The sequence below is a fragment of the Phacochoerus africanus genome, chromosome 16, assembly GCF_016906955.1.
Source record: "Phacochoerus africanus isolate WHEZ1 chromosome 16, ROS_Pafr_v1, whole genome shotgun sequence".
NCBI lineage: Eukaryota > Metazoa > Chordata > Mammalia > Artiodactyla > Suidae > Phacochoerus > Phacochoerus africanus.
The window spans coordinates 25,571,592-25,585,172 of NC_062559.1; the positions used below are offsets into that span (position 1 = coordinate 25,571,592).

General features: G+C 41.7%; 1 protein-coding gene across 1 annotated transcript; it reads right to left on the reverse strand.

The window, feature by feature from the left end:
* Positions 1-305: 305 nt before the first annotated feature.
* WNT16 (Wnt family member 16) lies at positions 306-10,826 on the reverse strand. The gene is made up of 4 exons (XM_047763718.1): positions 10,613-10,826; positions 10,205-10,446; positions 8,100-8,386; positions 306-1,253 (listed from the first exon to the last, which is right to left on the reverse strand). The coding sequence occupies exons 1-4, from the start codon at positions 10,705-10,707 to the stop codon at positions 789-791; spliced, it is 1,089 nt and encodes a 362-aa protein (XP_047619674.1). The 5' UTR covers positions 10,708-10,826; the 3' UTR covers positions 306-788.
* Positions 10,827-13,581: the final 2,755 nt, after the last annotated feature.

Genomic DNA, 13,581 nt, shown 5'->3' on the forward strand with positions numbered 1-13,581 from the left:
TTCTTTTTAATTACCTTTTTTCTTATGAAAGGGTAAGTAGGCACCTACCATTTTGGCTAACTTGTTAACCTCTTCTGTTTCTACACACACAAAAAAATACTTCATAAAAAATACTGAGAGGAGGTCCTGCTGTAATGCAGTGGATTAAGAATCTGACTGCGGTGGCTTGGGTGGCTGCAGAGGCGCAGGCTCCATCCCCAGCTCCATGCAGTGGGTTAAAGGATCCAGCTTTGCTGCTGCTGCTGCTGCTGCTACTGCTGCTGCTGCTGGTTGGGACTCAATCCCTGGCCCAGAACTTCCATATGCCCCAGGGGGATCAATTAAAAAAAAAAAAAAAACAACTGAGCGAATAAATGAGATTCATGTTCAGTGCTGCTCTAAGAGGTGTCTTTTAAAAAATGACAGTATTCACCCACCACTATTGAGTTCCATAACTGAGTTCCAAAGTTGAGCGTCTCCTCCCTTGTATGCACCAGGTCTCTGGGCAAGAAAGTGCTTTTCTGTTCTTTCTAGCTTAGGACACAGCTTTTTCTTCCTTGTCTGTCAATACATATATTCCCCAAACCACCAAAAGAATCTTCAGAACTTTAGGATCCCAAGAAAGGCACATGCTCAGTGTATGCGCGGACATCCAACAGGTAAAGGGGCCTCTGAGAGGCTGGAGGACCTGGGGAATCCAGAGAGGCAGGAGTCCACTTCGGGGACCCTGCACAGTGGAGGCGCCTCTGGGAGGTGCTCCTGTGGTGGGTCCCTCAGGGAGGACTCTTGCCCAAGGCTGAATGGAGGGACTACTTGCAAGTGTGGACGTCAGTCATGCTTTCACACCTCCTGCAACGGACATAGCAGCACCAGATAAACTTGCACTCGCATCTCTCCACGTGCCTGACCACGTGGGTGTTGTAGCCTCTGCCACAGCAGAGGAGGTTACAGCCGTCCGCACCCTCTGAGGTGCGGTTGCACTCCCTGCCCTGGGTCCCTGGGATCCCTAGTTTCTTATCCTCTACACAGTAATTGGGAGATTTATTAACGTAGAGCAGCTCATCCTTGCGGATGGGTATTTTCCTCTGATCTTTGTCTCTCCTGAGCATTTTCTTCTTTATTTTGTCTGAGATTTGGACGCTGTTTTCGTATTTGTCCTTCAACAGATGGCCAATCTTTTCAAAAGAAGACATGGATTTCCAACACGTTTTCACAGCACAGGAGCCGGAAACTCCGTGACACCGGCAGTCTAGTGACATCAGCTTGGCGACAGCCTGTAACCAAGAGGAATTGCGTTAAACATCATTCTTGAAGTGTTGTGCTCAACAGCAGAACCCCGACCAGCTGCGTCACTTAACTTTCTGGGTCTGTTCCCTCCTAAATAGAAACAGTGATTATACAATTTAATAAAAATGAAATAATAATCATGTAAAAATACATCAGTTAAAAATAAGATAACAATTTTAACATGGTTTTGGACATAAAGGAGCTTTTAGACTGCTTAGAATTCAAATGTTGTGTCCTTCTCTTGACCCCCACAGAGCAAACGTTTCCAAGTCTAATGTCAAGTAGAAAGCCAGGGCGTTCCTGTTGTGGCACAGTGGAAACAAATCGCAACTAGCATCCATGAGGATGCAGGTTCAATCCCTGGCCTCGCTCAGCAGGTCAGGAGTCCGGCGTTGCCCTGAGCTGTGGTGTACATCGAAGAGAGGGATTGGATCCAGCATTGCTGCGGCTGTGGTGTAGACCAGCAGCTACAGCTCCAACTTGACCCTTAGCTTGGAAACTTCCATATGCTGTGGATGCGGCCCTAAAAAAACAAACAAATAAACAAAAGAAGTAGCAAGCCAGGCGAACAGCAAAGTGAAGCTACTTTTATTTTGAATCTGTTGTTAAACTCTAGGTTTGAAAGTATATTCCTTCCTGCCTCTGATACCAGATACCATTCCTATTAGCACTTTGCTCCTCCGTGTGGTTCATGGATCAACAAACCAGCAGCATTTGTGAGAAATGCAGACTCTCGGGCTTCCCTCCAAACCTACAGAATCAGGATCTGCATCTTAATAAGATCCTCAAGCGACTTGTCTGCACATAGAAACACCTGTGAAACTTTGTAAATAACCAATGCTCAAATCCCTGAGATTCTGATTTAATTTGTCAGGTTGGGGTCCAGGCTATGATATCTCTATAAAGCTGCTCAGATGATGCCAAGGGCATCCGGGGAAGAGATCTACTGAACTGAGAGTCTTCAGGTTTGATTCAGTTACATTCACGGGAGGTTAAGGGGACATGCTATCCCCTGGTCACAGAGCACGTGAGAATCACTGACTAATCAACTTAAGTTTGTCAAAAAGAGAGGGGGCTGGAGAGTGTTGTTGCTCCCAGGACATTCTTCCCGCTTCTGGAAAATTAATTCAAAGTATACATCCTATTCTTGATGGATCCGTAGCACCATCTTAACACAGACAAGTGATCATATTTATGTGATTTTCCAATTCTAAGTCCAGAGTTATTTTATTCAGTCTGAGGAATGAAAAGAAACTACATCCATCTACAAGAGCCCACTCACTGGCACACATTCAGGTCAAAATAAATGCCCTTTTTTCCCTGAAGAAGGTGCAGTCAGAGTTGAGCTAAAATTTCAAATGGAGCTAACAGGGCAAAACAATGCAGAGATTTCAAAAGTTTTAGCGTTCTAATGTCTTACCTACTGGCTCAGTCGGCATAACTTCCTTCAATCCCCAGAGGATGGCAGAGCAGATTAATAAATCACCAGGACTAACTGCAGGGTTGACGTTCTGTCAACATACTGGGTAAGATAAAAAAATGGATCTATCCATTCAATACCTTGGAAATGATGCGTATAATCTCACCAAAGAAAGGAAAAACTCCACAGCTTAAATTCCACTTGCAGTTCTTAACAAAACTATAACATGACAGGGGTTTATACTTTCTTTGCTCTTTTGTACCAAATTGGACATTGACATATTTGTGGAATGTAACATTTCTTAATAACTTAAAGTTTCTGATCTAATGAGACAGAGTATTTCAAATAATTTATTATATTTGCAGCCTTGAATGAGAGCATATGGTATTGATTTGTACAATACTCAATACTTTTTATGAGTGTTTAAAATAATAAACCAAATAACATTTAAATACCGTCCTGTCTAGAATATAACACATGTGCTTTTTTTTTTAAGTCACAAAACCAAGAAGCGAAGGGATATATCTATTTCTTATTATCTCAGGTAAAATTTACCTTTCAATGATAGGAAAACAAAGTTAAAAAGTATAACACACCAGCTTATGTGGTTACTCTTTTTGGCATTGGATATTCACAAATCCTTCAATTCTTTAAAATGTCTCCGGGCAAATAAATGTTCGAAATAATGCAATCTGCCTACTTTTGTTCATATTTAAGTGCCCAAAGGATATGAGAAAGAGGACTCAATCAGTGCTAAGTAATAACAAAACAAATTGTCCAAAGAAAGCCAAAAAGCTAAGAAGGTACATTTATGCATTTAAACCTGATCACCTGTTCGTTCGTTCATCGTCATTTAGGGATATAAAGCTGCCTCTTGCTCGGGTTCTTGACCGAGGAGCTGACTTTTTCTTTTATTAACCAGTTCAGACATCACGTATAGTGCTGCCGACTTGCAAAGCATGGAAGACAGAATAAAATGTTTACCAAATACTCATGGAATAGTTGGTCTAGCTCACTTGAACCGTTTTAACTCATCCTCTATCGGTAATCCGAATCAGGAGAAAACAATAAAAACCACCTTCTGAAACAGAAGAGTCACTGCCAGGAAGTCAGGGGTATTGGGAGACCTTGAGCTGGCTGGGTTTTCCTCCAGTTCCACAGCCTACAGCAGTGTAAGTCCACAAAAGTGACGCAATATTGCACAGGTGTGAAGGATAAAAGAGAAGACCGATTTTTGAACCCTGGGATATCACCTGCTGAATTTGTATCAGAATTTGGGGGTGATTTCCCTGCCACAGAAAACTAGAAATCCTTAAATATCGGGAGTTAACTAAAATTTCTAGAGATGACATTTTTAAGAAGCTTTATTCTATTATCTTTCAATTCTTTACATTTTGCCCTTAACAGTAAGTCTAAGAAAAGAAATGGCATTTTATTATATATGTGTGTATATGTGTGTGTATATATATACATATGAATATACATATTCTAGCATGCAAAGTAGACTTCTGCAAGGAAAAGAATCCCAATAACTTGGCATGCAATTGAAATGATTACACCCCTGTAATAATCCAAGTAAGAAACTTGGATGAATAGGGATAAAATAAAGCAATGTAATCAATTACCACTGGGAGAATTTGATGAAATGCAGAGTTCAAGGGCAGATAATAGGCGGGCAGACACACACACACAGAGTTTAACTCTGCAAAGCTTAGCGCTTCTCAGAGCACATCTTCATAAATTATTTTACTCTATTTAGTTTTATAGGAGGAAATACCTTGCACGGAGTAGGTAGTTAATAGACATATACTTGTCTATTATTCCAATTTTACAGAAAAATAAATAGCCTGGTTAAGACCCTTGTCTTCCACAAGGGAAGTTGGTGGTATATGATATAAAATCTTTATAAGCAGCAGGATGATTCTGGAAAAACAGAGAAAAATGAAAGTGGAAAATACAAATATACTTGAGCAAATTGCATGAACACTCCAGAGAAACACGTTCTGGAGCTTTTCAGCCTTTCTGAGTGGTCGCGATAGCACAGTCATTTTCTAACAGGAAAAGTGAGAAGAGCAGGCAAATGAGTTGCGTGTGGTTATGAGAAAATTCCTTTCTCTACTTAGCTGAGTTGTTAAGGTTTATAACGATATTAACAGAGGAATGTTTTGTTAACTATTGCAAACAGATGTGCACATTTTGGTAGAATATTTTTAAACTATGGGAGAGCATTCGATCCACTGGGCTCCCTGTGTTAAGTTTTGATTTGATAAATTTCTGACGAAGTGAAATAGGAAAGATATATCATTAATACTCAGTACAAAAAAAGAAACTTTGAAAAGTGGTCTAAGGAATAACTGGTCCCATAATCCTGACTCAGAGGTAATGCAGCTGGCAGTGATTGTTTTCCAGAATATTGCTTTATCCAAACTTTACAGAAATGACAAGGAAAAAAAAACTGTTATGGAACATTTGTGATGTTTTCATTTTGTTGACAATCGGATGATCTGTTTAAGTTTTCATGACAACAGTGACATAGGTTGTAATTCCTCTTCCTTTGACCTATTTTGTCCCTTTCAGTCCAAAAAATATATTTGAACCTGCTGAAAGGCAAAACATTTATGTATTGTTCAAGAACTTATAAATATTCTTGAAACAGGTCAATGAAATTCTGGGGTCAGGCCCGTCCCACTTTTTTGAGTTACTCATCATAAAACAAATTACGGGGTAGGGAAACTTAAAAGTTTATGAGGTGGACATGGGGAGAATGGAAATATTTTAAGCACACCAAAAGAAATACCCATAAATATTCCAAGTCACATTATTCCCAGAAGTTCTGCCCCTGGAAGACATCACATCATGCGGCTGGCCAATCACCGTTCGGCAACATTATTCTTGGAGTCATAACTTTAGGAATGGTGTCAGAAACCAAGTGGGAATTAGAGTATTTAAGGTCAGTGGTTAGAAAATCATCTATCCTGCTCACAGCACTACTAAGCGCCAGTACCCACATGTCTCTGAACACTTTCCTACGTTTTGAGTTTGGGATTTTGAGACGAGGGGAAAATCAACTCAATTGAATGCAGACCTTGAATCTTAGTCAGAAGATTATGCCTATTAGATTAAAATCCTAATTGCCAATATTGAAAATGTAGTTGATTGTTTTCCAGGCTAGATAATATCTTGGAAACCTGGCTGATTTTTGTTGTTGTTGCGGTAGTAGTGGTGGTGGAGGTGGTGGAGTTTGGCCACCAGTGGAAAGAAAAATATTAAAATGTTTTGAATTGTAATACTTCATGAGAAAAGACCAACAAAAACATCAATGTAGTAACCCTCCAAATATCCAGGTAATACTTTGTGATATTTTAAGATTCCATCTAGGCCAATGCAGGAAAAAAAAAAATTTAGCAGAGAAAACTCTGAAATTTACACAAAATGTACATACCTACAGGCTGAATTATTTTCTGTATAATTAGAATAATAGCAAAAAACCTCAGTAATTTGAGGAGATTGTTTTATTGCCAACAAATAGTGGATTAAAATTGATGCTGAATAGTTATATGTTTTTAATAAAATCAGATATAAATAATAGTTTAAGATCAAAGTTAATAGTTACAGAGGCGAATTCTGCGACCTAATTTGAAGAAACACACAAGAAAGAATAAAACCAAATTGCTGCCTAATATTACTAACAAAAATATATTTTTAGCATACTTTAGGGCTTTTCATAAGTTCAGAGATAACTTTATTCAAAAGAATGAATTATAACATGAACTCCCAAGTTTTGATTTCTGGTTAAACTTTTTTAAGTCTCTGAATGATTAAAAAATATGTAAGGTCTAAGTTGATAATAAATATTTATTTAATTGTTTGTTCTTTAAATATATTAATTTGACTTGATGTTTTCCTCTAGTTTAAATTTAGAGTTTTAAAGAACATATGTAACTTACATTTAACCTCTTTTACGTTAATATATTAAGAAACAGTAAAAATGCCCTTATTGAATATAATTTAAATTGAAACAAAGATTCATAGATTCCTCTATTTTTTTTTTTCAATGTAAAACATTGAGAAAAGACATGTGCATAACTATGGTGTTAGCAAGAATTCCTTTAGTGAGATAAATTAAGTTTTAAAACTTTGAAACAAAAATATGAAAAGCGTATGAAGTTATTTTCTGGCTTCTCTATTTCTAATTTTCTATTTTGCATCAATATTCAAATTGAACTGAATATTCAAATTCAAATTTGAAGTGTTGCAGTGATATACTTCTTATTGAGTTTTCAGTTTTTGTATTTTAAACCGAAGTGGTTAAGCAAAGAAAACTGTTCAGATATTCTGAGCGGGTTGCATTTATTCACTTGCCAAAATGTAAAACAAATGCAGCAGATACTTTATATATTCCTGAGAGATGCCGTAACTTGTTTTAATTTATTGCAGGAGAATGTGGCAGATTGCAATGACTACTCTGGGACCTTTACATGTTATTGGATATTTACAATAATATAGGATATGTGATGATATTCCCGCCTTGAAAAGATTATTACAAAATAGAAAAAAAATTCCTTAGAGAAGTTTTGATTGTTTTTGGAAAGTCACTATGAATTGCCAAATAATTCAACTATGTGGTAGAATTCAAACCTTACTGTGTCAATACTCATTAAGGTAAATATATAAAAGTAATATTAAGCTACAAATTTATTCCATGTTAACATTTATGTAAAAAACAATTCATCAAAGAGATTAATTAGATGGTGATTCTTCAAATTATCCTCTCCCTAAGTCTTTAATATGTCTATATTTTAAAATATCCATTATTTTCATATAGCTAAGGTTTCTTTACCTTTATTTGTATGTATCAGTTTTTACAGTGAATCTACATTGCTTTATAATAAAATAACTATTTCCCTTAAATAAATTTATAAATCTTTTTTTACAAAAAATTTTAAGTGAGTTGTATATTCTCTAATGTATTTGAGAATGTTTACTAGAGGAAGTAGAGACAGAACTGATAATTTCTTTAAATGCCATCGCCAACTAAAAATAATGAAATTCAAATTTGAGAAAATGAAATGTGATTCACCCCCATTAGAAAGGCAGATCCTAGAGGTCTTATTCCGGCTCTTCAAATAACCAACTAAGGTTGCAGATTCAAAGGACCAACGGGCACTTGACATAATTGGTGTTTTAGGTGTACAAAACATACAATCACAAATACATTCTAGAAAAAGATTCAGTTCACATCAGATGGAAACTTAAACTGAATCAATGTGGTTGGCACAGACTCATGAAAGTATATATATATATTCTTAGGCCATCAAGTGTTTGGTTTCAGGCCATTGATTGATCCAGAAGTGTAATCCTAATGTTAGTTACCTAAAGGCACTGGATTTCCATTCCATTTTCTAATACGTACCTGCCTTCCAGCTTCATTGTTATGTAGGTTCATTGCTAACAGTACTTTGCTCTCTTTTCCCGTGGTGTTTCTGATGGGGAAATCTAGGAACTTTCTGCTGAACCACATGCCATACTGAACATCATCAGAGCAGCCCCCCCAGTGCCAGCCTTCACTCGCTGAGCCGCCATTCTGCAAGGTGGTGTCACAGGAACACTCCGTCATGTTGCCTGCACTACATGACCTGGTCACAGAATGCACCAGGCCTGCAGCCATCACAGCATAAATAAATGCTGTTTCCTTGGTGCCTAGAATAAAAGATAAATTGCTAAATGAAAGAGCTGTACCATACTCTGTGTTCATAACAAAGCCTCCTATTTAGCCTCTTATCAGGAAAGCAGCTTTGCAACTGCCTACAATGGATGCCTTAACAAGTACATATTTAGAAAGGACAATTTCATAGTCTCATCTTTTAAAAAAAGCAGCGCTAATTTTCAATTTGATTTTCCTACACTGTGTGTTATAAATTATCCTCACATCTTTAAATCATGTTTATTTTTAAAATTTCAAACATATGTCAGCACTCAGCTCGGCTCTTAATAAACAATAAAAATTCAACAAATACGCGTTGAATTTAAAATCCCTTGTATGGATATTGTAAATAGTAATACATGCCCAAAGGAACACAGCTTATCTTTCTGTTTAAATTTAAGATGAGTTATCACAAAACACAAGCTGAAAAATTTTGTTGTGACTTTTGTTTGTATTAAAAAATACATGTCAGAATGCAAATTAAAATTAAGACCAAAAACAACCAGGAGATAAATGTCAGAGTTTACTTTCACAGCAAAGACTGATTTTTTTTTTTAGGATATTGTGAATAACCACATTAATATGAAAGTTAAATGTTGTATCGCTACATTTCTATATAGTATTGTATCCTCTTACAGTATTAAAGGCAATCAAAGTTAATTGAAATGTCGTCAGAAAAGAAAAAAAAGAATTGTTATGGAAAACTACTGAATGTTGAATATGGATTTAACACACCTGCAGTGGAGTTTGAGCTAAAATCTTTGACCGCTAAAGTCCCATTAAAACATTAATAAAATGGATTAGAAGGGATTCAGCAGGCAACTTTGTTTTCTTTGGAGATGTTTAGATTGGAGTAGAAAAGTTATCGTGCTGCTGTCCAATAAACCTTTTCAACAACTGATGCCTCTGCATTTCAGCAACTGTAAAGAAAGAACACATCCTCTTCTTTCTTTCCCTGCGGGAAGTCAGGCTCTTTCGGAAGGGTGTGCCGGCCAAAACGCAGCGGGGCAAAAGCGATGCTTGGGCGGCGGTGAACAGAGGCACCCGGCGGGGAAGGGTCAAAGGTGGAGGGGGAATGGAAATGAATGTGAAAAACAATCAGGAATCGTCAAGGGCCCAGGTCCTGAAATTCTCTGAATCTGCTGCTATCTCCGTATTACCCCTACGGAGTGGCCAGGCACGTGGAAGAGGAACTTTGTTTTACTGCAGTTTCCCGCGCCTCGGGTGAGAACTTAAGAGGAAGAGGTAGGAAGAAAAGAACGGAGGACAGACCCAAAGTGGTCGTGGCTGGAGTGAGCCTCACCTGGCGTTGTCCGGGACAACCCATTAAAATCGTCATTATTCCGTCTACCGGGTGCTCCGAGGAGCCAGCCAACGTGGGGCTTCGGAGCAATTAGCCACTTGTCCAGGGCTCGGTGTGCACAGTGGAGCTGCTTAAATCAAAGCAGATGCGGCAGCGGCATTCCCTGCTGCCGGCATCATGTTTCTCCAGCTGGTCACCCACGTAGGGGGGGCGCTACGGGGTCCGAGGGGTCGGCTGGGTGGAGTGTCAGAGTTTTTCTCCAACTCCGGCCCGGCGCCGCGGGAAGGAGGAAGAGCCACAAGTTCACGCGCCCCGCTCTGGACCTGGGGAGTCACCCCTTCTAGGACCACACCTGCACCCGGGTCTGGCTTCCGTCGCCCCCAATTGTCTTCCACTAAAGGACCTCTCTGGGAATTTACAGATCGACAGGATCACGCAAGCACTCTCTATTTACAGGAACTGAAGGACTTGCCCTCCGTCCCGCACCAGCCGCGAAGGTCCCGGGACTCACCGCTGCTCAGCTCGTAGCCGAAGAGGGGGCTGGTGCCCTGCTGGGAGGCGGTGGCCACCAGGCAGTTCCATCTCTCATGTTTGAACTGGCTCCTGCATTCCTGGATGCCCAGGCGGGCACCCTCGCGGATGCTCGGCAGCAGGTACGGTTTCCTCTTGCACAGCTCCTTCTGGCGGCTGTTCAGCGGCAAGTTGGCGCAGCCCAGCTTCTCCGGAACCCCAAAGGAGGCGATGCCCAACCACCTGTAAGACACAGCCGCCCCTAGCGTAAACCGCCGCCCTGCTCTCTTCCACAATCCCAGATGTTTACCCGAAAATTAGGTCACCAGCCCTAGGGTACTCGCCTCTTCTCCCCCGCCTCTGGGGAAAGTTCTCTGAGGCTGGGCACCCCTGCTGCCCCCATACTCACATCCAGTTTCCTTGGGCTCCGCAGGGAAACAGCGCGAGCAGGGCTGCCCACAGCGCGCACAGGCGGGACAGTCCCAGGAGCGCTGCTCTGTCCATGGCCCCCGCATGGAGTCCCCCCACCGCAGCCACTCCTCTTCGACCCTCCCCGTCCAGAGGCCCGCCAGGCCAGAGGTCAGTTCCTCAGCACCAAGTGGTCCCTCGCCTCCTTTCTCCCAGCAGACAACGTTAAAAAAAAAAAAAAAAAATTAAAAAAAAAAAAAAAAAAAGGTCAGCCGCAGGGGCTCTCAGCAGCTGTCCCCTCGCTTGCAGGGAGCAGCGTGAGGAGGTTGAAAAAGTAGCTTGGGACCCTCCTCCCGCGCGCGGTCGGAGATGTGCAGGAGATGCGGGAGCGCCCTTCGCATTCCAAGGTGAGAAACTTCTGTTGGTGCAGCTCGGTCTCCATCGCCCCCGGCCTCTCCTCCCATCTCCTCCCATCTCCTCCCCCTGACCGCGCCGAGAGCCTGATTGGCCCAGCAGCGGCCCCTCGTCGCATCATCCCGGGACCTCAGGCTCCCATTGGCTGAGAGCGGGCTCCGCGGGGGGCGCTCGGCCCCCTCCCCGACAGCCGGTCCAGACCCCTTGTTCCCGACCTTACCTACTGTCACAGTCTCCTGAGAGCGGGTATCTGGGTGTGTGTGGGGAGGGGGTGGGGGCGCTATTGATCCGATCCGAAGACTGATGGGGGGCTTCCGTCTTAGCAGCCCTGAGTGGAGGCACGGGTTGAAGGTGGGACCTGTGAGTTCCACCCACCCTAGTCGCATTTGGATTAATTACCTTCTGGGTGGAGTGCCTGGAAAATAAACCCCGTGGACTTCCTCTCCTTCACCTCACAGGAGAATAACCTTTTTGAGTCAGAGTTGGTCCCAACGAAATTGACTTTTCGTCACTCTGAGATCTCGAAGTGTCAGGAGACTTTAGAGAATGGGCGAAATGCTGTCGAAGATCGTTATCTTCTGGGCAGGCATTTATTTCTCTAAGCAAAGGGGAGACTCTAGCCTAGCGTCTAACCTATGGTTTTTAAATTGTGTTAGGGGATTTCGTTTTGCCGTTCTGTCTTATTTTCTGCAGTCCTCGACACTGTCAGAAGACGGAAGGCAGAGAGCAAAGGAGTGCGAGCCAGCTGGTTGTGTTCTTTCTCTTCTTTCCAATGCCTGTCATGTCTCTCTTGGAGGCTTGGGACAGGGCTATACGAAGACTAATTTTTAAAACTTACTTATGAGACATGTAGTGTGCCCAGTACTGTGGGAATTCATGAAGACGAGATTCCTTCCCTGAAGGGTACAGAGTAGCCCTGGAGACAGGTATAAAACAAAATAACTTGAGATTGTCCATAAAAGGAAGAGTAGAATCCAGCAAGCTACTCTTTGGAGGGAAGAGTTAGGAAGCAGGAGAATATTCTGGTGCCTGGCAGTTTAGGAAGGTTAGTTAACTAATGTTGTCCAGGTTCCAGGATAGAAGATCTCTGGGCGAAACTCTGAAGGCAGTTGGGAGATGCTTAGCTGTGGTATCAGAAAGCCTTGTTTCACCTAGTTCATGACAGCAACCCTTTCTGAGAAGCATCACCTGCTCTCCAGAGGACTGCTGAAATGTTATTAAATTCTCAGGGTGGATATGCCATCTTAGTGGATTCCGAAATCCAGGCTTACTCAAACTAAAGCTTTATTTTATTTGCGTTATCTTCAAATAAGGTGCTTTATTTGCACCATGTCTCCTCTATCAGCCCAGAGTAATAAAAGCTCCCTGAAATTCCCATTCATTCCTTTATCCAACAAATATTTATTGAGCGAACACTATGTACCAGGTCCTAAAGCCACATTGTAATTTTTAGAGAGTCAAGTTGATGATAGGGTGTAGTTACTGATCCAGAAATATTTTGGCTAATGGCTCTGAAAATCAGAGCCTTCATCCAAGCTTACTTTATTCTGTGAGCTTCTCCAGGAGGGATCATGGAGCAGTCTCTGCTGTACCCCTGCCATGGGGGCCTGGTACATGAGATCCTGGTTTTGAACATAATTTACTGAACAAATTAACATGGCAAGGAACACCCTGAGCAGATACCTAAGCGGCCTAAACGGGGAAACTGGAGAAGAGGCTTCCTTGGCAGAGGAACTGGGGGAGTGGTGAGCGTGAACCCTTTAGGTTGATTTTTTGAGCCAAACATGATCGATGTTTTAAGGAAGTTGCTGAATTTTTTTTATTGATGAAGCTATACTGAGCCTCTATTATGGGATAAAACCCCTCTATTATGGGACAGCACTGAGCTAAATGGCAGTGGAGTTCAAAGCCCAGCTGGCAAGACAGACAAGGGGGCAGGTAATCACAGCCAGTGCGATGAGTTGGGGAAGGATAGTGGGCCGAGAACCCACACTGGGAGTCAGGGGGAGGATATTTAATCTAGTTTGGGAGTGGGTCACTTGAATATTGCCTTCGTTGTGACTCTAGGGATCAAGCACTGTCCAGGCTCCGGATAAAGCTTTAGAGGGGCACTCAGAGGATTCTCTGCTTAGAGTCTAAGACCACAGATCCACTAGCTTCAAATCCGAGACATAGTTTCAGGGCCTGGGTGGTCCTGCCCCTTTTCTGTATCTTCTAGGGCCCTAGGAGTGACTCTGTGCATGCCTCTAAAGCAGAAGACACTCATTTCCAGGAGTTAGTCCAGCTGAAGAATTAAGCTTCTCATTCAATAAGCAGCCATTTGAGTGCTGATCGTGTCAGGTGTCGTGAACAGGTGTTGTGCACTGAGAGCCTACACACCTCTTTCTGTCTGTCTGTCTTTTCTCTCTTGGCACAATGTTTCGAACCCCCCAGATGGACATTTATTTCATAGATAAAGAAATCAATTTGGAGAGATCAAAAAAAACTTGCTCAAGGAATTACCATTGTGGCTCAGTGGGTTAAGAACTTGACATAGTATCTATGAGAATGCAGGTT

What these genes read in the sequence shown, in the direction of transcription:
- WNT16 (XM_047763718.1), bottom strand. Translation starts at nt 10,707, where the DNA reads ATGGACAGAGCAGCGCTCCTGGGACTGTCCCGCCTGTGCGCGCTGTGG. An exon ending in GGAGCCCAAGGAAACTGGAT is followed by an intron (nt 10,447 to 10,612) that starts GTGAGTATGGGG and finishes TGTGTCTTACAG; the next exon opens with GTGGTTGGGCATCGCCTCCT. An exon ending in CGGCTACGAGCTGAGCAGCG is followed by an intron (nt 8,387 to 10,204) that starts GTGAGTCCCGGG and finishes CTTTTATTCTAG; the next exon opens with GCACCAAGGAAACAGCATTT.